This window comes from Nylanderia fulva, unplaced genomic scaffold (genome assembly GCF_048542155.1).
Source record: "Nylanderia fulva isolate GAGA-0341 unplaced genomic scaffold, ASM4854215v1 Scaffold15, whole genome shotgun sequence".
NCBI classification, from domain to species: Eukaryota; Metazoa; Arthropoda; class Insecta; order Hymenoptera; family Formicidae; genus Nylanderia; species Nylanderia fulva.
Genome location: NW_028189730.1, coordinates 3,147,746 through 3,175,008, shown reverse-complemented (window position 1 = coordinate 3,175,008; position 27,263 = coordinate 3,147,746). Strand labels below are relative to the sequence as shown.

Here is a 27,263-nt window from a genome sequence, read left to right as displayed (position 1 = left end):
GCAATATTTTTGCTTTGAAAAGAGAAAGGGTGGTTTTCTATATATTTTATTTAAACGGGAGATTGATAAATTCGAGATGCAGCGTGCTCTAGATGCAACTGCACCGCGGGGAAACGTAGACGGAGTCGGTGGTTGGTGAACTTCGTCAGTCTGGTTTATAATTGGCGTCAGACCGTATTTATCGTCTTATATCTCTCTCTCTCGTATTACTCGCGCGAGGCCACGTGATAATTTTGAATTTTCGGATGCGCCGCGAAGCCCGATGCATACACAAGTGCAAGTGCACACTCGTATGAAATTCGCTTTGCAATTCAGAAACGTTTATTGCCGAAGGTATCATATTTGCGTTAAGTGCACATACAATCGATACCGTATCAATATTAATGTTTGCATAAATACCGATAACGTTACCCGATACACATATTTTATCCAAATCATAGGAAACATGATACATTTTGTATTAACGACGATATTTTATACTGTATACTAATTTTATGTTAATGTTATGTATTATACATAATATATAACAATTAATGTTTAAATAAATATCGAGCATCGAAATAAATTAAAATACTTAAATTGAATTGTAATATATTCAATAAAAGTTATATATATATCTGATTTTAAGAAAATTACATTCTGTCAAATAAAATTCTATACATTACGCAATTTTTTTTCTCTTTCACCCTAAGAGAATTTAAGCTAATTCGCGAGCTTTATTCGTTTGTCAAATATAAAAATTGTAGTGAATTTAAAATATTCCATTTGACGTATATTACAATTTTAATAAATATTTTTTAATTTCAGTTTTGATAATTATACGTAGAAAAGGTTCGGAATGAAAAACCAAGCTTTTCTAATGAGAATGCAGAGCCGCGGCACAAAACACGTGTATTACAAACCGTCTGATCACGATCCTTGAACCGCTGGCAGAAATAAGTACAAACGCGTGTAGGCACGTGCCTAATAATAGGTACAAGCTAATACGCGATGCTAATACAGATTATCCGGTATTACACATTTTTGCGGCTTTCCTCTCTCATTTGTTGTTCATTTCATTACGCGATATTTACTCGCTTGTCAAATCAGTTTTTTTTTTTTTCACTTTTTTTCTTATTTTTGGCAACAGATATAATGCAATTCTGCACGGAAACGTCGACGCAAAATTGTTCGCAAATAAACATGACAGCTCGCAACATTACGGAAATTTATTAGCTTGTGACACGAATTCTTTCTTATTAATATTATATTATATCATTTATTTTTCCTTATTATTATATTATATATATATATTTTTTATTCTTATTATGTTACATATATTTTTTCTTTTTATTATATTATATTTATATTATTATCTTTTCTTATTATTTCTTATATAATAGTATTATTAAATATTATATTAATATTTATAATTATTAATAATAACAATAATAATTTTATATTAATTTATATAATAATAATATAATATTATAAAATATAATAATATTAATATAATTAATATAATATAATAAATTATTATTAAATAAAATTATTCTAATGAAAAAAGGACGTTTATGTTAAAAATGACATTATTGAGTTGAATCTAGGTTGAATTTCGAAAGGGGGTTTGAATTTCGCGAGGGCGTTTTCCACTGAAATTTTACGACATCGCCGAAACTTGCGGGAATAATTCTCCGTGGAAAGTTGCAAATGTGCTATGAAAGGTCGCTAATTATTCGACTATTCAACACGAACTCCGCGATTTCATTAAGCGGTATACACGTCGCTCCTCCTTGAACTCCTTGAGAAAATTCACAGGCTATTAACGGGCCGCAAGAGAGAGAGAGAGAGAGAGAAGAGATTCACCTGGGATTCTCCGCTATTTTCCGGCCCACCCATATTCGCCAGAGAATCCATAATCGCCTTCCCTTTCATCGAACTTTTCGATTACCGGTTGAATAATTAGTTCGACCCAAGTGGCGATAAAAACTGAAGGAGAGAAGAGACATCTCAAGAGAGAATCTCAAAAGAATGGAAGCGTCTTCTTGGTCGTAAAAAAACTCGAGTTATTTTAAACGCGAATTATTCTCAAAGCAAATGTTATGGAAAGATGAAAGTAAAACAAATACTACGTGACGTGAACCATTTTAGACCAGATGTTTTAAAAGAAATGTAAATTTACTTCAAAAAAAAAATTAAAAATAATATATACACACACACACATATATATATATATATATGTGTGTAAATTATATATTTAATTATATATTATGTAATTAATATTTCAAAAATATATAATATATATAATTATATTATATTTTATATATTATAAATAATTTTAATTATTAAAATTATTATTATTATAATATATTATTAATATATTATAATGTATTATAGTATATTATATATAATATATTATATATTATATACTTAATATAATATATATAATATATAATATATTAAATATAATATAATATATAATTAATTATGTATATATAAAATGTATTATTATTTTTTCCACTATTTCGCAAATAAGTACTTGGAAGAAGTACTCGGAGTGCCATCGATACTTTCGATAATAATCATCTCACCACTATCGGAGATAATCGATATCGATGTGTCAAGAATGCTCGAGAATCAAAGCGTTAGTCTCTCGTGCACCACTACTTAAGTATCGCAAACATCTCTAGATATGCATCGATCCGGGAGACACCGACACGATTTTGGCAACCTCCGCTGATATTTATAGATAGATACGCGAAAATATTTAGTATCTTCAAGAACGCGAGACGCATAGACCCGTAATTTTAACGCGCGTTTAAAGGGAGTTTGTTTTTACTTCAATTTTTACAAGTGCCTTTAATACAGAAATTTTTCACAGAGAGAAAAATTATATAAAACTAAAACGGTATTTAATGTACTGCATCTACGATCCAAATTTTTTCAGATTATATAATAATTATATCATATATTACTTGTATGTGCAATATTATTAAAAAATATTATATGTTATTATTATAATTATTTCTATTATTTTTTATATAAATTTATATTATAATATAGATTTGTGTACAATATATTTTTTATAATATAGATAAATAAAAGAAAAAATTAAATTTTTGATAAAAAGTTTATAATATTATACAGAATATCCAGTAGATGTAATCAATAAAAATTTTTTCCTTCTCGAGAAAAGATATTCTCATGTCGGAATAGTTTATACTATGAATAAATGTAAGTCATTTTTCTTCTGCAGTTATAAGATGATATATTATTATAAATTTACAATATTTTTCAGACTTATTTCTTTTAATTTCTCCGACCCAGATTTAGAGAAAGCTTAATAAATATATTTAAAATATATATTATTTTATTAAATATGTGATTTTATGAAAAAACATACATCTTTATTTTAAAATCAATCAAAATTTTTTCAGCAACAGAAATTTATTCACAATAAATAAGGAGATAAAAGAAGAGCACTAAAAATTTTGTAACAAAATTGTAATTTGCTTAGTTGCAAATATAATAAAAATTTGAAACGCGATAAATGTGACAATCTCTTCCGCAAAAATATTGTCCCCAAGATAAATCGAGGAAGCTGCAATTAAAAGAATCATCCAGCAATTCCTAGACACCCCGTGTACACCGTAATGCATATGCATAAGCATCGCTGCACTGTTCGTTGCACATGTTAGCGCAACCTCTTAGCATGCAAATCGCAATTGCATGTGCACGCGGACAAAACGAAATCGCGTACGGGTTTTATTCATCGCCCTCCCCTAAAAAAACTCACCCAGATCAAAAACTTCACTCGCGAGATTTATCGAATTAAAGAATTTATTGTGGGACATGAAATTTTTAAGTATTCAAAATATATATAATTTATATTTTAAATATTTAATATTTTTTATGTTCCAATATATATAATTATTATTGAAACATAATATATTAAATATATTATATATATTATAAATGTATATTCCAATAAATATATTGGAACATATAATATATTAAATATATAAAAAATGGAAATAAAGAATATCCTGCAGGATGTAGAATTTAGCTATTTATAAAAATAAATATATAGTAAAAGATTATTATATAATATGCATATATAATATTTTCCTTTACTCCATATATATTTTATATAAAAAATAATTAATATACATATATTATGTATATTAGTATATTAATTATAGTTACTTTTAATGTCTATTTTGTGTATATTTATAATTGATATAAAATCTATAGAATTTTATATTATAGAATTTGTTATAAATAACCTTTACGAATTAATGTAAAGGTTAAGATCGCAAAAAATTGCGAGAAGTATAAATATGCGCACACCTGTAAAAAAACACAAAAAATCGCGCACTTTAAAATTTCAAGAAATATAATAATAAAACCATGAGGGGAGGAATTAACATTATCTTTCACATCTTATTTTAGTTTGCACGCGAGATCTATCTATTCAAAAAACGCTCTATTTCTACTTTTTTAATGTAAACGAAGCTTTGTGGATCATGGCAAAGCTATTAATAATGATCAATTATGGGAAAAAAACGCTACAGCGGATCGCTATCTATCGATCTTAGGTTTCATATTTTGCAGAAAAATCACGGCAAAATAATTATAAATCAATCTAACTGAATTTTTATATATTTGGGATATACTAAAAATTATTTTAATCGTCAAGGGAAAAGAAGAAATAAATAAATATGTGTGTGCGTGTATATGTGTGTATATGTGTGTGAGAATCTGGCGTATTATTTCGTGGAAATTTAAATAATTATCTTTATTTTTAATAATTTTGTATAATTTTTGTTAATTTAAATAATAAATAGTTCGGACGGTGAAACAAAAAAAATAATTCGGGACGAAATGAAACGCCACGTCTCACTTTTTCTAGGAAAAGTGCTACACCTTTCAAAAGCAAGATTATAAAAAATCGAAGCGATGAGACGCTGGTCAATTTTCGAGAATTTTATTCTAAAAATAGTATTTATTCTGTGTATTTTTTGTCTAAAAATAGTATCGAGAATTTCTCCGTCGAAATCTCGTGATAAATGATCGCTCGTAAATTTTGTATGTATATAAAAAATGTGTACATGCTACTGCGGTTAATCAATCAACCAATCGGCGCAGGACTAATTAATGCGCAATAAAAAATGAGGGAGAGTTCGGACAAGCGCAGAAAAAAGTGTCCGTTTGTTTGTTGAAAACTTACGTTCAATTACGGCGAATCCAGGTAGAGAACCACCGCGTGACACATGCATGAAGAGACACGTGGAAATCAGTTTTTCGTCAACAAGAGCAATTTGTCGTCAACATATTCTCATCGTGAAATAGAATTTAATCATATACAACGTAATTAATCGTAATAGCGTCGCCAATCGTCACGTTCGTGCTTTACAATCTTTATTTTCTTCGAACAGAGATCGAGAGAATATTTTTTTCACAGCTTTTTTTGCCAATTTCAAAATAATGTCTTTTTTTATTGCGAAAATGTCGACACATTTTTTTTTTTTTTTTTAATTTATCGCGAATATCGGGTATTTATGCATAAATATCCAACGACATAATTATCGGTCGATGCTATATATATTTGTTTGTGGATTCGTCACACATTGATGGAATTTTAAATCCGATACGCATTTAATTTCCACATATGTCATTGTTGTCGGACGAAGCGAAATAAATAAATCAGTTTTCGCGCGCGCGGCATTTTCCCATTTGGAACCGAAGTTTTCTCGTCAGAGGGGACAAGATTGGCAAGATTTCCAAGTTCGTATCGCCAAAAATTGAATCGAGAACACGAAATGGCAGGAGGAACGCGAGCAAGTGACGGCGCTATCGAGAAACCGAATGCCGAAATTTCGAGAGGGGTTTCCTTGTTCTTGTTTTTCGCGTGCGTGTGTACAAGGTGAGGCATTTAAATCCGATCATCTGAATTTCCTTTGCGAATATGCGAAAAAGCTCCTCGAAGAAAAGCGCTGGGTCAACGATTTTTTCTTTTTTTTTTTTAGGATAGAAATATAATAATTTATATTATATTGAATCTAAACTGTTTTACCGACTTTTTTCAAAGGCTTTTCTTTTTATTGACTATACAGATTGAAAAATCCTCCATAATTAAAGTACTGATAATAATGAACGGGGAGCGCTGTAATTTTGTACGAAAAAAACAATAAAAGTTAAAAAATTTCAGTCTTTTATCGGCCTCTTGCATCAGCTCGTAACAATACTTATTTAATACAAAAGTTCTACGGTTTATTTGGGCACAAAATATGGCACTCCCAATAGAGATGACATGAAAGAATAATACAGAAGTAATAAAAATGAAATTAAAAGCCTGTATCAATCCTGTATATTCCATAAAAAAGTGAACCTAACCTAACTTAAAGTCGATAAAACAGAACAACGGCAGCATCCCCTTAAAGATATATTTTTTTAGATATATAATTATAAATTACTTATAAATTATTTAAATTTAATTTATAAAAATTATAATAATTCTGATATAATTATAATTATAATATAAAATAATATAATATATTATTTTATATATTATATATATTTATTATTTTATATACATATAATTATAATATATACAATTAAATAATTAAACAAATTATAAATTATAATTAAAACTTAAAAAAAAAATATATAATATATGTATATAATTAATTATTCATAAATTTTAAATGCTTTTCATCAGTATGTTGACCAGCATTTCTTTCGAGGTTTTTCGTTTCGCGTATCGATTTAAATGTCTGATCCTGCGTGAAAAGAAGAAAGGTAAAGGGAAATTGTTGTCGGTTTGAATATTTGTATGTCGAGAAAATTGGAAAATTCAAGTACTCACCTCCTTGCAACATCGGCTCGCCCAATTCGACATAAAGGAGAGCATCCTTCTCGTAAGAATCCTCCTCGATGATTTCTAGATTGAGGAATTTCCTGAAACAATCGGAGAGCACTCTTTTTAAAACAACTGCGGCGAACGAGACTCGACATTTTGTTTTCATGTTTTTTCTCCTGTTTCCTATTTAAACACTGAACTTGTCAAATCACTATCTCTTCGGCGGCGGAAAATTAAACTCGTCGAAATTATTGCCGCTTTCAGTCTTCCCTTTTGTGCGGTAATCGATTCATTAGAGACGAGAGTGCCAGGACGTTTAAACGCGAACTGCCCCTCGTCTGTTTCGAACTACATGAACAGCATCGTCGGGAAACAAAGAGTGAGAGAAAGAGAGAGAGAGAGATCGATTTATTACTTTGGATAATTAAGTGTCGAATAACTGCAACTTGCGGACGCGTATTAACGTCAGGAGGCATAATTGAGGGCTGCTTCCGGAAAGTGTGCTATTTTCTGGAATATTGCTAATATACTCCCGATAGGGTGGTCATCAATTTCCGTGAAACGCGGAAAACCGGAAGACCTTTTGATATTCAAGATTAAATATTCTCCTTCGTCTAGATTCGATAAGATTTTGTTTTGAAATTAAGGATAAATAACGAGTTGCTTATTATTTTTAATATATATTTAATATATATATTATATTTATTACGCTAAAAAATTATTGAATTTGAATAAATATTTATTTGAAACTGATAATATTGATTTGATGTGACAAATATTTGTTTGATATAAAAAAATCTTTAATATTTTATTTAATATTATATTTAATATATATTTATTACACTAATTGTGTAAGAAAAATTATTGAATTTGAATAAATATTTATTTCAATACTGCCTAATAAATTATTTATTTGAAACTAATAATATTGATTATTTATTTGATATAAAAAAATGTTTTTTCGAAACAGATAAATAATTATTTATTTCAAATAAATGATTGATTAGGCAGTATTGAAATAAATATTTATTAATTTAATAATTTTTTTTTATATAATGCAATAAAAATTGATACATTACTTTTATACAATTGAATCCATTTTATTCGTTTAATTATAATTTAATAAATTATGCATTATGTAAAAAATTACAGCCGAAAGTCTAGAAAGTGTATGATATAAAATATAAAGTATCTCGCGCGTGAATTGTTGATTTTTTAATGCGTTTATTTTTCGATATTTTTATATACAAAATATCACTAGGAGAATTGATGTATATTTTTAGAAAATCGTACAGTTTTATTAAAAAAAAGAAATAAAAATAATTGCTTTTGTGTATGAAACAAATCTGGCTGCAAAATATCTTCATTCAAAGCTTACAACATTTATTGCAAATGATTTTTCCCAAAAATGAATGGTTTCAGAGATATATTGAGCTTTGAACTTTGAACGCGATATCCTGTATATTTAAATGATATCCCTCTTTTTCATATTTAATATTTAATTAAGCAATTAACCAGAAAAAATTAATTTCGATTGAAATAAATATATTGATATTTTTCTTTATTTCTTTACAAGTATCGGGATCGTATTTCCTTTATGCGTGAAGGATTTTGCTGCATTGTTTTAAAAGACTTTCAAGTTGCCACTCGATAAAGATATATATGCAACGGAACTATTTTTTTATATTTATATACACGCGACTCTATTATTTACAGATCCAGCGATGTTTCCACTCAAAAAAAAAAAGGATAAAATCGAACGACTGCTGACATTTTCTTTTTTCTTTTCACTTTTATATGCGAAACGTTTTCTATCATCGCTTACAACACAAAAAAGCTCCCTCTTTTGTGTTCTCTCGCCCGCAAACAGTATGCGATTCTTTATGAAAGAGATCTGTTAGTGGCAATAGATTAATAGAGCTTTCGAAAAGCCTTTAAAACGTTTGTCGTGCGCTTCAACTTTTCACAACTTGCGGATCTCGCAAAAGTTTCCAAGCTCAAAAGCTTTCCATGGTTGCCTCCGGCTACTTATGACGTATCATGTATGTACCTACATTTTTCTAGATGCACACGTATTATAGGCGGTAAAAATTTATGAGATTGTTTTTAAGGATTATTACGCAGTTCTGTTTTCTTGTTAAAAATGGTCCCCATTAAAATTTTTGTGTTAAATTTTTAACACATTTATGTGTTAATTTATTAAATTATTAAAACAACTGAAAAAAGATGCAAAATTAGCACAATGTGTATTTATTTTTAATTTTACACAATCAATGTGTTTTGTTTTATTAGTGGCAAGATTTATCTGTTGAAATTTACAGGAAAAAAATTTTGATTTTTTATTTTATATAATATAAGCGGAGATGATAAAACCTAAAATTAACATATTTTCAGTTAATTTTTATATTAAAACTGTGTTAATTTTACACAAGTTTTGCACTTATTTTAAGTTAAAATATTAACACAATATTTGTGTCTCCACTTAAAATATTTACATTATGTTAAATTAACACAAAAATTTCACATCTATTAAATTTTTCCACTGTGTATCCATACAGCACAAAATATTTTTTAATTTTTTAAAAAATATTTCTTAAAAGATAAATAAATAATTTTCAAAAATGTTTTAAAAATGTTTCTATGTCCGCTTTTTCGTGTTTTAAAAATATTTTCAGAAATATTTTTGAATATAAATCTAAACTATAATATTTCAAAATATGTATCAAATATTGTCTGAGCGATAAAGAAGAACATTTTAAAAATATTTTTACAAGTTTTTTAAAATATTCTAAAAAATGTTTAAATAATTTTGAAATATTCCTAAAATCATTAAAAAATGTTTTTATGCAATATATTTTCTAGAAATATTTTTTGAAAACATTCATAATATTTTGTGCTGTATGGGTAAGTTTGTTGGAGAAGAAAGTCTTGGATAATTTTGAAGTTGATGTTTACGGTGTAAAATAGAATTTAAACGTTTATTTAAAGTTCGACGTCCGATAAAAGAGGAAGTTTAATATTATCGCCGCGTGTAATCGTTATACATGCAGAAACCGCAAGAAACGTAATGGCGAATTTATAATGACGGTAATTTCGCCTTTTATGATAAAAACTATACGGTTTTTTGCGACGCGAGGAAAAAAAATGTCGTAATGGTCTGTTGTTGTTTTATGCATTTTTCCAACGCGATATCGATCTTATCGATCCCAGCAGTAGCTATTAACCCCTTACTATATATTTTGTATAATAAGGATTCTCGATAGAGAGGAGAAAGAAAATATTTTTCGCCTCTAAACCAAATCTATACGGGCACTTTTTTTTTATCGCGAACGATCCAGTTTAAGTCTCCGGGTCGTAACGTATATAAAGCATAGTTTGTAGTATCGGGAGGATAAAAATCTCTCGTTTTAATTATCCCAGTAATGCCGGAGAACTGCCGCGTCAGAAGACTGAAACGTATTATTGGACTTGTGTGTATGTGTATGTATATATATATATATATATATATATATATATATATATATATACACAATATTATCGGAGTCCGTTTGCTCTTTCCCGGAAGACTCGAGACGACCATTTGTTACTTTCTACCCTGAAATATCTACCTAGGAGCTATAAGAAGTTGCGAGCTTGCAGCGACAACCGGGGGGTAACACGTGTGAAGCAACTTGAAAATGTCAAACATATGTCGTAGGCCACACACATCGATAGAGGTTAGGTCGTGACGCTTTATATACGGGGTGGCCGGAGATAAAGCGCGAAAAGGAAACGCGAGCTTGCGTGGATGGCTCGCTGTCACGTTGACGTTTAAACTTTGCGCGTCGAGGTTCCTCCGGTTCTATTTATTCCGCTCGCACGTATTTCGCGTATCTGCCATTTTCTCAGACTATTTTACGAAGAATTTGGTCGAATTGCGAGAAACGAAATTATCCCGAGAAAATAGATTTTTCTATAAAGTTTATTAAGCTCTAACCTAATCTAACACCGGGGAGCTTGCGCTGTCAAATCAGCTGCGATCTGTCATCCATTTTTGAAGAACGAGTTCAAGACAATATTATAAGAGCATATTTATTTAAATATATATTATAGTATTTATTATTATTATTTTTATTTATTAATATATTATATATTAATATATTAAATTAATTATATTTATATTTAGAATATATTAATATATATTAATGTATTTAATATATTAATACATATATATATATATTTAATATATTAATATATTATATATTTAATATATATATATATATATATATATATATATTTAATATATTAATATATTAATATATTAATATATATTAATATATCAAATAAATAAATAATATATATTATAATATATATTAAAAATTGATTTAATTATATGTATATATTAAATATAAAATAAAATATAAAATATGAATAAAAATCGCAGATCTGAACACGTGGGTGACTAATGTCATCCGGGCGTCCACTCCTAGAATGAAGAGACCGCCATTTTAGAGAGTAACAAAAAACAGAGGATTAATTAGTCGTCGAAAAGAACCTTGAAGAGGATTTTCCGAGTACCTCGGATTCCCCGAAAGTTTTCTCTGGGGGAAAAACTTCAAGGTAAAATTCTATACGCGACAGAGAATTCTGGGAGGGAAAGAAATAAGAGAGAAAGAGGGAGATCGGTTGCATAACACGTGTGTGTGTCGAGAGCTTTTCATAATATGCAGTCGTGCAGTAATACGAAACCGTGCAAGTGCAGCGGAACGAAAGCTCGTTAAGGCGAAGAACTTCATTTAGAGGCGTTATAATTAAACCGGTTAATGCTTTGGTATATCTTGCGATGAAGCACCGAGTTACACGCGAGACTTAATCCGCGTTCATTCATATCCCTTTGCGATCGATTTGTCTCTCGTTGCTTGTCTCTACACACTTCGTCGACGTAAAACTCGGAAAATTTTCTGACAAAGATATACATATATATGGTATGTAAAAGCGGTGTGTTTTTTTTTTTTTTTTTTTCGCGGAACCGACCTCGAGAATTCCGCGAAAATACGACGCGTTCTCGTATCGCTTATTTTTGCATTTTAATTCGCGCCGAGAGGAATTTCATCGGTCTTTGAAAATGTTCAATATTTAACCGCGAACATTCCCCCTTCTTTCTAGGAATGTAAAGTCGCCTCGTTACACCCGACGAAAATGAAGCACGTCGATTACTCTTATCCCGCGGGAAAAATGGCGGCCGCAAATTTATTAATCCGCGAATCCCGGAGCGACGCGCGGCCGAGTTTGCACTTAATTGCGAGTTATCCGGCTACAAATGATGGCGGAAAGCCGCGTAATGCGTTTTAATGGGCCGAGATATCGTCTAACGCGATTAACCGACCCTTTGTGCTGACGAAGGTCTTAGGGTCTTAAGGTAAATTGTATTACATCACGCGCGCGGCTCCTCCGAAATGAGTTCATTCGCTTTAACGAACCTTTGCCTGAAGGGAAAAAAACGAAAGAACTTTAAATTACATCCGCAAACTTTTCGATTTCCTAAGTTCCTACGAGTATCTTCCAAAGTTGCCGAAGAATTTGTTTTAAAAAATTCTAAGTAGGTCTGTAAACACTGCGTTTAGTAATCGAGCGCATTAGCTAATTGTATGTATAAGTAATGATCAAAATTATTACTTATAAATTATTAAAAAATAATAATTTTATATTTAATATATTATTTTTTGTATGATTTAAATTATATATAAAAATATATTAAATGTATATATTAAATATATATATATATATATATATATATATATAAATACATAAAATAAAAATTATTATATATTATTATTATAATATATTATAATATATAAAATAATATATAAAATAAAATAACATATTTTATAATATATAGAAATTATATATTATTATTATTATTATATTATTTCTGTTTAATTCTTATTACTGTACGGCTTTATTATTCCAGTTTGTTTACAGTGTAAATAATAATATAAAATTTATATCCGCATCTCTGTTTCTCTTTCTGAAAAAAAAAGGAAGAAAAAAAAATCACTCTAGTTACTCCGTTTTAATATTCTCGTAAGAGTTTATTTTCCGGGAACATATATAATTAATTCCTCCTCCACACTCTCTATTCTACTTCGCTGCTTCCTTATTCGTCTTCATATGTGCATTAGCAAGCCCCGACGTAACGCTTCCGGGGATGAATCTGATTAAGCGCCGAATGAATTTCAGAAATTACATGCTCGACACGTAATAAGCAAAACCCAAAATAGCAAATGCGAAATTTCGAGCGAATTCCGAAGGGGCGAGAATCATTCGTAAAATCCGGTACACAATATTGTTTTGACAACGTTAAATGAGCTCCGGCGTTCTTCGCTCAGGCATTTCGCATCTTTCAAACGATTTTCCTCCTCGCTTCACAAAATATGAATGTAATATTATTCATATATAGATAAATAAATAATCGAATTAAAATTGAATCAAGTAGCGAAATGTTCGGCAATTACTAATTAAAAATAACTCAATTAATAAATAATAACAATATGTATATGCGGTATTATGTATTATTAATATTGTGAATCCTCTGGTAATGAATATTATATTACTACTATAAATAAAAATATTCGATATTTTGAGACAGAGAAAAAGAGGGAGAAATAATTAATAATAAAACAATAAATATATATAATAAAATAATTGTGAAGTATAATAAAATCTAATAAGTCATCATTATTTGTCGTAATGTCTTTTTTATATAGGTATAAAGATATTTGAAAATGTCAAAATATTATCGGATAATATTATTAATAATTACATTATACAAATGTATAATTAAAATAATAAAATACTAAACAAGTCGATTAGTACATTTTTAATCAACATTTATTTATCGAATAATATAAAATCATAATCTTAATAAATAGAGAGAGAGAGAAAATGAGCTTAATTAATTACATCATTAACATATGGTATATGCGTTAGATATATTAAATAAGTAATAAATTAAACGATAAAATTAAAAGGCTAATTTTATATACTTTTTTATATTTATATATTTTATATATTTTTATATATTTAATATAGTTTTATATATAATTTAAATTATACAAAAAATAATATATTAAATATATTAATTTTCTATATCGAGATAAATATAAAAAGATACGTAACGATAGGCGACGTAAGAAATACAATTGCAAGATCCAGCCCTTTTCTTCTTCGTCGGATAGAATTCGATTCCTTTACTTCTATCCCAGATAACTCATTTGTCATCCGAAAAACATCTCCCGCACGAGTGCGCCCTAGTAGAAAGAACATACATTTCGGAAAGCCGCCGTTCCGTCCACCATGCGAAATAAAGCCTTGGTCCACTTGGACCGTTCTTGCGTGAGACGCGAATTGAAACGCTCACGCGAGCGGAAGGGTGACAGAAAGGGTCCTCACTCTCGGTGAAGAGAGATTAAAATAAAACGACGGATTTAGCACACAAATCGCGACGTCCAAAACACAAACATCTGCACATGCATAGAATTTTGTCTTAAAATTATTTACCCCGACAATTGTGGGATAATATACGAACAATTTTTATTGGAAGACATTTTTCAGTTTCTCTAATTAATATTTTTACCGCAATAAAAATATTAATAGATATATTAAATATGTTCAATTAATTTTACTAAAATATTGCATATTGAAATTTCAAGATTTTAAAGTATATTAAAAATTTATAATTCTTTAAGTATTTTGAATAGAATAGATGCCAAAAAGATATATATTTTATATAAATTTTTTAATGCAGAATTTTCTCTTATTGTTAGAATTTATTCTGAAATTTACTTGATAATCGTGGGTTTATAATATAATATTGGAAGAATATTTTAAAAGTTTCTCTCTGATTAATATTTTTACCACAATAAAAATATTAATATCTATACCGCAATAAGATATTAAATATATGTTCAATTAATTTTACTAAAATATTGCATATTAAAATTTCAAGATTTTAAAATATATTAAAAATTTATAATTCTTTACGTATTTTGAATAGAATAGATTACCAAAAAAGTGATACACATATAAAATATTTTATATAAAATTTACAATGCAGAATTTTCTCTTAGAATTTATATATTTTGAAATTTATATGATAATCATACGTTTATACTAAGATATTCGAAGAATTTTTTAAGAGTTTCTCCGATTAATATTTTTACCACGATAAAAAGTATTAATATCTACAACAATAAGATATAAAATATGTTCGATTAATTTTACATTTATATGTACATAGTAAAATATGTATTATGTATATATTATTTATTTTTAATATATATATATATATATATATATATATAAAAGTTTGTTTTTTATTTATATTATATTAATATAAATTTATAATGTTTATTAATTATTATTTTTTACATTAATTTATTTATATTAATATTTTATTTAATATTTTATTTTAAAATTAAATTATAAAATATCTAAGATTTACAGATACATATAGTTTTTTATATATTAATTATATATAAGATAGATACATTTTGGAGGGATTTTATCGACATTAAAGCCCCGGATGTTCGTAATGTTTCAGGCGATGCGGAAGGCGACGCCTTTCTCCGACGGGGTCGATCGTCCTAAAGTAGTATCACAGCAACCGAGCACGATTTCTGGGGGTTGCTGGAGCTGCTGGAGCTGCAGGGTTGGCCAAAAGAAACTTGCAGGTATTTAATATTATTTTTAAAAAATTATTTATTCTACATTTCATTAACATCCCTCGCATAAACACATTTTTTTTTATTTGCGAGTGACGATGTATTATTTTTTTTTAAGCGTAATTTGTTACCGATTTAGAAATACGTCTATGCGTATTTTCGAGAATTCGTCAAATTTGTCTAGACGCTCTTATCACAGAACGAACGAGAGCTCATTAAGGACTGATTTGCATGGATTTAAATAACGTCGCCGGATTAAATAACCGAACGGTCACTTGGCACCGTTAATTAAATTAATTAGCGTCAGGACGGATCGGATTAAGGGTTCACTCCCTTTGGCACATTACTTTTCTTATCGGTTCTCCCCCTTTCTTAGGGGCGCTCTCGTACTTTATACAAACATATTAAACGATATATATATACATTTATTTATTTTTATTTATTACATTTATTTTTATATATATACATTTATTTATTTTTTATTTAATATATACATATATACATATATATGTGTGTATATATATATATATATATATACACATATATATGTATATATGTATATATTAAGTAAAAAATAAATAAATGTATATATATAAAAATAAATGTATAAATATATAATAAAAAATAAATATATATGTATATATAAAATATAATTAATAATATAAATAAATAAAAAATAAATACCAAAATATATTTTTATTATAAAAAATATATTTATTTTTTCTATATATATATATATTTATTTATTTTTTATTTTCTCGCGCGAAATTATTGCTTCCCCTCGATCTCAAGTTACTTCGATCAAAGTTTGGGAATCTTAAGGGGCGGCCAGGTGGCGATAGGCGCCTCTTGGTTTATCGGGGACAGATAAGCACCTTCCACGTAGTCGAGAGACACGGATGAACGCCGGCGGGAAGGTCTGACTATAAATAGCATTAGAATATCCATTTAAGTCCGTACGCACGTTAAATCGATCGACCTCCACCAGCTACAATGAAGTCTTACGTTATACCGCCTGATAAACACACCATCTCTTCTTCTTTCTCTTTCTCCCGCGCCCACCCTCTCGGAAAAGGGAGGAAAGCGAGTTTTTATTTATATATCCATATAGCGTCTTTAATCGCGCCTGGGGACGGCGAACACGTGGCGCATAATTTAACCCTTCTGTCGTAACGCATAATTTTTCACCTCTCCGTCGATATGAATATATATGCTTATATACCCCCTGGTGTCGTGTTTTCGACACATCGCCGCAATTTTTTTATAGCACTCGCCGGGCATCGAATATTTTTTTCTTTTATATTTTAGCTAGATTTCTAAATTCAAAGGTTTTCTGAATTTTTATTATATATTTTACTTGTATTATTAATTTTTATATATTTCATGTATTTTTTTTTACAAATATTTATTTATTTTATGCTTTGATTATATCCCCTACAGCACGAAATATTGATGGAATATTGCAAGAATGCTGATTTATTTCTGCAAATGTGAATATTATATTTATAAAATATTGCAGAATATTTCTTATTTTTTTATTTTCTTTATTTATTCAGACATTTTTATTTGTCCGATTTCTGAGCAGTTAATTTAATATTTGAGTTCTCTGTGTTAGGACCGTATCAGAAAAAATTAAACTGATAAAAAATATTTTGCAATGTCTCCAATAAAATAATTACTTGTAATATTTGCACAATATTGCTGCAATATTTGTAATATGGCGCGATATTACAATATTTTAGCAATATTTCGTGCCGTAGGGAATTTTATTTCGGGCGGAGGAAAATTTCAGTACATTTTTACACCCGTTCATGACGAAAAAAATTATATATAGCAGTAATATTTTGCAATGTCTCTAATAAAATAATTACTTATACACTGTAAAAAATATGTAATATATTACACAAAAATATGTAAAATTACATAAATAATAAGTGTAAAATTACACGATAAATAATAGAAATTTTTACCTTTTCATTATTTATCATTTAAATTATTAATGTATTATAATTTTACACATTTTTTTTACAGTGTAATATTTGCACAATATTGCTGCAATATTTGTAATATGGCGCGATATTACAATATTTTAGCAATATTTCGTGCTGTAGGAAATTTTATTTCGGGCGGAGGAAAGTTTCAGCACATTTTTACACCTGTTCAATGACGGAAGATTTAAATATACGCGTCAAAAATTAAAAATTCTATATTTTTAAAATCCACAGAGAGGTAGTACTCGCAATAAAAAATATTTTTTGCTCGGAACAAATTCGGAACGCTATTTCGATCGTAATCCTTCCAGTTTCAGTTGGAAAAAGAAAACGTCGTCCATCCATCTCATTCGGAAATTTCGGATATATATGCGATCATAAAAAAAAAAAGAAAAGAAAAGAAAATAGAGAACACAACCTGTGTGTCTGATCTCGTATTCGTCTCATTTCTCACCGAATCTCACGCTGGTATATCGAACCGTCCGGTGTCGATATCCGGTTATATTTCCTTCTCCAAAATTCTCAGCAAGCAGGAAGATTTGCCGGAAATTGCGTGTCGCTGACTTGGAGTATTCGTGACAATTTCACGCCGTAGAAAATTTCCTTCTTTTTCGCGAAAAGGAGAAAAGCGCAGCGGAAACACAGTACATATTTAATGTGTATATATATGTGCCGGATGTTTCATGCGATATATATGCAGGATCAGCTTTAAAAATGGATTATCAAAGTACAAAATTTAAGATCAATTTTTCCTTCGCGTCCGATGCACTAATATCAATTTATTACGTAATAAAGTATAGAATTATCAAATAAAATTAAAATAAAATCTATTTCTTAGATTATTTATTAAAATGTATAGTATAATTATTATATTAATTTATATTAATACATTTAATATATTAATACTTTAATTAAAATTTATTATATAATAAAATATAGATTTATTACACAATGAAATATAGAATTATCAAATAAAATTAAAAAATGTATTTCTTAAACTATACTTATTAACATTTATTATATAATAAGTTATATTAATTTATATTAATAAATTATTAATAAATTTAATATATTAATATTTTATTAAAATTTATTATATAATAAAATATAGAAATCTATATATTAGATATATAAATAAAATGAGAATTGTTGAAATTTTATTTCATCTAACAATAAGTAGCGGATAATACGTTGCACTTGTTTCTTGAGAGTAATGTTATTAAAACTTTGTTCTATAGAACATGAATATTATATATATAAAGCTTCATACGAACTGTTCGCGATTAATTTTGTTCGAAGTAACGGCGAAGTTTTCAAACGATCGCGTGAATAATTGCACGATTTTGTAGTAAATTTATCGCGCAAGTCAAGTGCCTTTCTCGCTGCAAATTGCAGCGAAAGCTGCATTTAACTGCATTAAAGCCATCCCTCGCACGCCGCATAATGTCCCCACGTTACACTATACCCATCGATATGCGCGTAAAGTATAGGCCATGTGTAAAATCCCGATGTAAATCGTCCACGTTGCGCGTTATATACGTTAAAATATGTATGCGTTTGCGTAAAACCTACAGCGTAAACCGCAGAGATAAATAAACATATCCCGTGATTTACGAAGAAATCACGGAGATACTACATATTCTAGAGAACTAGTTTAGATTTGGATCAGATCACCCTAAATCGATGATCGGGAAGACGGATTTATCGAATTCACCACAAATCTTATTTTCGTTTTATTACGCGCGTTCCTGGTATGATTTTTAATAAGTAAAGTCTTCTGAATTTTATTTTTTGTATTATTAATTTTTATATATTTTATGTATTTTTCTACAAATATTTATTTTATGTCTTTTATAGAAATATTATTTTTACTGCGATTTTTTTCCATTATGGATTTTTTTTATATCAATCAAAACGAATTTTAAGTTTTATTAAATATTATATTTTTATATGAATTTCTGAATTTTTTAATCCCAAAATTTAAAATCTTATTTTCATGTCTCTCTAAAATAGGTATATTTTATATACGATGTCTTTTGCGTAGTCTTGTAAATTTTCATTATAAATTTCAATTTTATATTTTGTTTTCTGTGTCGCTAATACGTTCACATACATTTTATACATTTTTTATGAGTATTAATTTTATTGCCTTTTATGGAAATATTATTTTAATTACAATTTTCTATTCCGAAATTTTTTATATAGGCAGTCGAGCGAGATTTTAATTTTAACTAAACATTAAATATTTTTAATCCCAAAATTTATTTCCATGCAAATTAAATTTATATTTTATACATGATGTCGAGTATATAATAAGTAAATTTTGTCCTTCCTCCAAATCAGCCCGGACGATAAAATTTGTAGGCGCGCGTTTCTCGGGGAAAATGTAGGTCGAATCCACGGGGGACGAATAGAAAAACTCATCGGTCGTATATACTTTGAACATCACGGATTATTCCAGGACGTTTGATATGGCGGCGCTTATGTTTGCTCGAATGTTGCGTATATTGCCTTGGCAATCAAAGCGATCCTTCGAAACGGGCGCATACGCGTTTGTATTTATCCATGCTCTGCACATAATGGCTTGGCAAATATTCGCTGCCACCCTACCGCCCCATTCATTCTCGTCTCTCGTCTTGTTTCACTCTCTATATACAGTCTGTAATTCGGCCTGTAACCCTTTTGATGTGACGCGCGGTGTGAAATATGACCAGAGATGCGGGAGAATCCAATTATTTTGCACGATTGCACAGGAAAAAGTGTATAATATTGTGTCTCTCTTTTTTTCAGAGTTAAATTATAAAAAAAAATTGTACATACGTATATCCAGATTTATTTATCGTTGCCTTTATTGATTTCTTTATGCTTCGCTATGAAAGCTTTAAATGCGGGTGTGGTCGAAGTCTTGTTAAACATTTAAAAACTAATTTTTTATATTTTATATATTGCAATATATAATATATTAATATTGATATATTAATATATTATATATTATACATATTTTAATACATATATTTTATTAATATATTTTATGTAATATATTATATATTAATATATTAATATATTAATATATTAATATATTAATATTAATATATAATATATTGTAAATAAACAAATATATATATAATCAAATAAATGTATATAATAACAATATATATAAATATACACTCCTCAAAATAATTAAGGAATAAAAAAATTTCTGTTAAATAAGCAAATTTTAAATAGCTGTAACTTTGTTTTGAAAAATGAGAATTTAAATTTTAAAAAAGGATTTTAAAGCTTGAAATCTCTACTTTTGAAGGATCATAGCTTTTTTATTTTTTTCAATGCTGATATTTTTTACATAGAAAAAACGGCGAAATTAAGAAAATGGAAAATCTTCTTCTCACTTTGTAGACGTGTCGCATTCACAACAAGATTGGAAAAAATTTATGACTTTTTCGCATTAAAGCTTGAAATTTTCCCTGCAAAATCGTTTTTTAAAATTTAAATTCCGATCTTTCCTTATCAATTTATCGCAAATTAAAGTGAAAATCGCATTTTCTCTTTAATTTGCGATAACTTGATAAGGAAAGATCGAAATTTAAATTTAAAAAAACGATTTTACAGGGAAAACTTCAGGCTTTAACGTTAAAATATCAGAAAAAAATTTTAAATCTTCTTGTATATGTAACATGTCTATAAAGTGAAAAAAAAAAGTTCCATTTCGTTATGTTCGTCGTTTTCTGTATGTAAAAAATATCAGAATTGAAGAAAACGAAAAAAGCTATGATTTTTTGAAAGTAGAAATTTCAAGCTTTAAAACCCTTTTTTAAAATTTAAATTATCATTTTTTGAAACAAAGTTACAGCTATTTAAAATTACCTATTTTTAAACCATTTTTTTAAAACCCTTAATATAAATAATAATTTATATATACATACATATATATATATATATATATATAAATTAATAATTTATATATACATACACACACATATATATATATATAAATTAATAATTTATATATACATATATATATATATATATATAAATTATAATATTTAATATATTGTAAATATATAAATATATGTATGCTCTTCAAACAAGAGGGATATTTTTTGGTCCTTGAACGAGGGTAAATTTTACGTTATGTAGGAAAGAGAGATGTGCGTCGGACGTGTATATTTTCACGACAGGATAATTTGTCTCGTTTCATTGATGGAACATGCAGTATAACGTGATATGTCGCAACGCGAAGCGTTGCATAAATGGGCCAACGAGGGGAGTGGGAAGCTCCTAGAATGCACTACATTGCATCCTTGCACCCTCTGACTCCGACGTCAGATTGCACCACCGGGAAGCTAGCTTAAACAATTGAAATTGTAAAGAAAAGTCGCCGCGTCTTTTTTTACAGAAGTGTAGTATATTTTACGAATTTTTTTTTTTTTTTTTTTGCTTTTGAGAGAGAAAATGAGATGACACTTTACGCCTTATTTTTATTTTACATTTTTTTATTTAGAAGGGAAATTAAATATATTTTTAAATTATTTTTTAATATATATATATATATATATATATATTTGTTTTTCGTGTACTTCGCTAATATCTAATACTGGTTTGATGTACGCAATTCCCACATGGGTATATGTATTTATTATATATTGTAAAAAATATTTCTAAACAGATATATATACATATAATGATAAAAATATATAAAGTAATAATTTATATATAATACAATAATAAAATATTTTATAATATAATACCTATATATTTTTAGAGACGCTTTTCTTCGAATGCATTTTTAAATGCAGAATGCAAGATTGAAACGCAAAACATTTATTATGCAAGGTGATAATTTTAGAATAATCCGCGGATTCGCGGCAAGAATGAAATAATAAACGAAGATATAGGTACGTCTTTGTATTGTTTCCTAACGAGTTTACAGTCGCATTCTTCGAGGGAGATTCTAGCGCAAAATCCGGATTAATTCCAATTTAACTATTCAGATAAAATTCGAGATATAATGCGTATATATTATTATATAGCCTCTTTCGTTATGTAAGAAAATGGAGGGTTTCTCTTCCTCTATCTGCGGAAGTTCTTCGCGATTCTATTATATATTAAAATCAGCGAATCTACTCAGACTCTGCTGCTGCACGAACAACAAGCTTATTTGCAGTCCTTCCACGGCGAAATCGCCCTCTTTTCTAGGAACTTTAAGTTTACTTCAAAAGCACCGAGAGGTATAATAAGCATAATCTCTCCTTGTCTCTTTTTTTCCACAATAATTGCGTCACAGTGGTACCTTAAGGTCTTTATAAGCATGTCCGGAATGAAAAAAATATATAAAAAATATATGTATATAATTCTGAAATTTTCAAGTAATAAACATTAAACGATACATATAATAAAAATAATAAAAATTGCAAATCGTCCAAGAGAAATTGAAAATGTATATATAGGTACGATTTTGTTACATTTTTAAAATTTACATGTCGAAAAGCGACCAAGAATTTTACCATTGTTAAGACTTGGATGTATATACGCGGGTAATATGTGGGTTAACTGTTGGGATCTTTTTTTTATCAGGGACGAGCTGAAGTGACGGCGAACTTAACAAAACATTAGCTAATGGAACGGGGAAGCTAAAATCACATTCGAGAGCTTTTCGGAGACGTTAAAATCCACCACGTGGTCCCCGATAATGGATGCCTTCTATTCCACGTGCGCGTATTAAGTAAACGCATTATTGTCTTAATATATAACGTAAAAACAATTAAAGTACACACATATTTTTTAATTTATTTAATTTTCAATTTAAAATATTAATATTAAAAATTAAATATAATAAAAATATAATAAAAAATATAATATATGTATATTATATAATATATATGTATATTATAAAATATATATAATATACATTTTTTTATATTATATTTAATATATATATGTATATTATATATTAAATATAATATTTAAATTATTAATATAAAAAATTAAATATACATATATATGTATATATCTTAATTAGTTTATCATCCAAAAATCCCGTTTGTTTTTCTACTCACTTCATCTTCAAACATTTCCCGCATTGTTCGGATCTTTTTCCGGACAATGAGATTTCTCGAACAAGGAGATTTTTTTACTACGAGACCAGGAGACGTGTAACTCGAAGTCTTAATAGTAGCCTCCCTTTTTAACCGCCCTCTTTTTCCTCGGAGATGAAAGGCTCGGTTTATATTGCGCCGGGCGAAACTTTCAACGAGATCGGCAAATTTTAGCACACGTGCTACCGACGATAATTTTATAGCGATAATTTCTTCGCGAACGTTTAACAAGATGGAGGTAAGGGGTAAAGACGTGTAGGAGAAACGTGTCTAACGGGGTCGTAAAGGTAAGATCGCGCGCGACCGTCCATTATCGCGTTTTCCCCAGTAACCCCGATACAAGAGCAACTTTTCATTTCGCGCACGTACCGAGTTAAGCGCACACGGGGTATAAAACGCTACCGGTCAGGTACGGCTGTTTTTCCTATTAACCCTCAAAACACCCTAAGCCACTTTATGTCTCGTGTGAGGAACATCTCGCGCGCTTCCGAGTCGCGTTAAATAAATTTAATTTGTTATATATATATATATATATATATATATATATATAGGAAAATAATATAAATATTATATATAGAAATTTTATATAGATTATAAAATTATATATATATATATATATATATATATATATATATATATATAATATATAATATATATCTAAAAAATATTAATGTGTACATAGTAAAATTAATCGAACATATTTTATATCTTATTGTGATATAGATATTAATATTTTTTTATTATGATAAATATTAATCAGAGAAACTCATCGAATTCTTCCAATACCATATTACTTCGTAATTAAAATTCTCTCTATATGCAAAAATATCTCAAAATCATCTCATTTGCAAACCCATGTTTATTGAATAATTTTGAGGCATGCTAAACTACCTTAAAATATTTTACATTTTTTCTCAACACCTTGTATATTATATGCAATTTAATTTTTTTATTCTAATAATATTGATTTGATGTAAAAAATATTTATTTGATATAAGAAAATCCTTTTTAAGATAAATATTTATTTGTTTCAAATCAATGATTTATTAGATATTTATTTATTCGAATTCAATAATTTTTTTTTCAGTGTGAGGAAGATATGTACATCGACTCGATATCGTTGTGAACAATGATAATCGAATATTGAATTGTTTTTTTTTCCCTGATTAACTCTTTCATTGCGCTTTTATACTTCGTGAGCGATCTGACATCTCGGATGACAGATCAGCTGTCACCTGATATTTGACAGATAAGAGTACAATCGGTGTGAGAGCTTGTTCATTTCGGGTAAAGTTTAATATACTGCTCCCAAAGGACAAAGATAATAATTCTCCCATACGCTCTTCTCGAGTTTACAATAATATGTTGTTACTGCAGAGATTGTGTATTTTAGCAACTAAAACTGGGTTTGGAGGGCAGTGAATATACATAGTAATTTTGTCTCGCACCATATAGTTATACTTTTGTGCATCAGGAAAGATACATTTCTTTTTTTAAATTTTACAGTTTATTAGATAATATGATGCGGCGTTAAAGGAACAAATGGCGCGTGTGCACTTTTATAGTAATATTCTCTATCTAGTAAATTAAAAAAATATAATAATATAACGCGCACAAAAAACGCAGCATTTGTTTACAGAAGAAAAAACTTATGCAGTGGAATTGTGGATCACTCTGTATAATGTAACCGACTAACTAACGTTGCTTCATTAGAAACCCTCGAGACTTTATCCCTTTAGAAAAAGTTCCACCCTCGACGAGCACTTTTATATTTAGCAATTTAATTTTACCTGAACCTTCTAAATCGATAAATTTAATTTCTCCCGTGTAAACTCTCTTCTTCGTCAAATTCAACTCGATATATCGGTGATTTATGTTAATTCTATTCTTAGATCGATATTCATCGAGAATCTACGAATCTTTCATGTGGTTTCAAAATTTTGCTACAAATATGTTATTAAGAATTATAATATATAATTTATAATAATTATTTGTCTTATTGAATGAATATTCTACTTTCAGATTTTATAAATGACTTTCCTCTCTCAACCGTTTTAATTCAAGTTATCAGTACTTTTACCAAGCATGAATTAAGGTTAATTCGAGTAATCTACGAGCAAAACTATATAATAATAAGTTATAATATGGTAGAGGAGCATGATTTGCATATAAATAAAACTTTGATTATATATATTTGCATTATTAGCATAAATCTTATTCTAGCGCTATCAATCAAAACTTTTTAATTCTTAATATCTCGACTATAATCTCGCTGACATTGACAAGATATTTCGCTAGGCATTAATTGGCTCGGAATTTTTAAATTTAAATTTGCACAAACTGTTTTAAAATCATCTCGCATAAAAGACCGAACGAAGAATGAACAAGTACGACGACAATATTTACCGATGACGAAGTATTTCTATCTCGTTTGTGGGTCACTTCAAAAGGTAACTTAAGTCGCAAACTCTGAACATTCTTTAACTATAGATCGCGCCGGAGAGTGGAAAGTTTAAGAAAGATTTATTCTGAAATCACACAGTAGGGAAAAGAAGTAGTTCAGTAAAAAATTCTAAAAATGAATTCAGTACACAATGTGAAGTGCCACTTCTGTAAGAAAAATTATTTGTCTCCGATCGTAAACAAAGTATGAAAACATAATAACGATCGATTTGCTTAATAAACAATAATTGGTAATATTTTTTAAAATAGAATTTTTTTCTTACAACTATTTTTTCTCTTTGATTAAATTATTGTTATATTTAAACAATAATAAATTTTTAATTAATTTTATTTAAATATTTTTATGATTGTCTTATGATATTTTTAGATTAAATAATTGGTAATATTTTTAATTAAATTATTGTTATATTTAAATAGTAATGAATTTTTAATGATTAATTGTATTTAAATATTTTTATGAGATTACATCTTATGATATATTTTTATATTAAATAATAAATAAAAATATTTCCTCAATATAATAAATAATAAAAATATATATTAATTACTTATTATACTCGTATGTTTTCATCTTATTTGAAGAATATATTTTTCTCTAAAATTGATACTTTTTGAAAGAAATTGGTGGCGTCACGCTTTTTAGCTCTCTACTTCAGCTCTTAAAACTTCGCGAACACGATTTTCTCGCAACTCTATTTCCCGACCCGAATCGTAAAAAGAGTGCTCGATTTAACATTAAATACTTTTTAGAAAACCTCATAAAACCGTTCTGACGCGACGTTGTTCAATCAAGCAACAGGGGTCGCGAACAATAGCGCGAAATTAAAGGGTTACAATGTCGCTATGCAATTTGAAGGCAAGATTAAGAGCAAGGATGATCTACAGAAGTGAGAAGATCTTATCCCCTCTTGACACGCATATTTCCATGAAAATTTTAATAAAATTAATGAAGAAAATATATGCTAAATTATTTTTTTTTTATATTAATTCATATTAATTTTATATTAATGTAAATTTTAATAGAAAAAAAATATGTGTATATTAATTTTATATTAATGTATGTATATTAATAAAATAATTTATATATTTAATATTAATATTAATATTAATATTAATATAATTTACAACATATAATATATAATATATAAATTATATTAATATATAATATATG

General features: G+C 28.1%; 1 protein-coding gene across 2 annotated transcripts in view; it reads right to left on the bottom strand.

Annotated features, from left to right (window-relative positions):
- Positions 1–27,263, bottom strand: part of Calx (sodium/calcium exchanger 3) — an 85,862-nt gene that overhangs the window by 46,476 nt on the left and 12,123 nt on the right. For both annotated transcript variants that reach the window (XM_085480529.1, XM_085480530.1), the window contains exon 3: positions 6,848–6,939. In XM_085480529.1, coding sequence (XP_085336655.1) covers positions 6,848–6,939 — 92 coding nt within the window. The remainder of the gene's footprint in view (positions 1–6,847; positions 6,940–27,263) is intronic.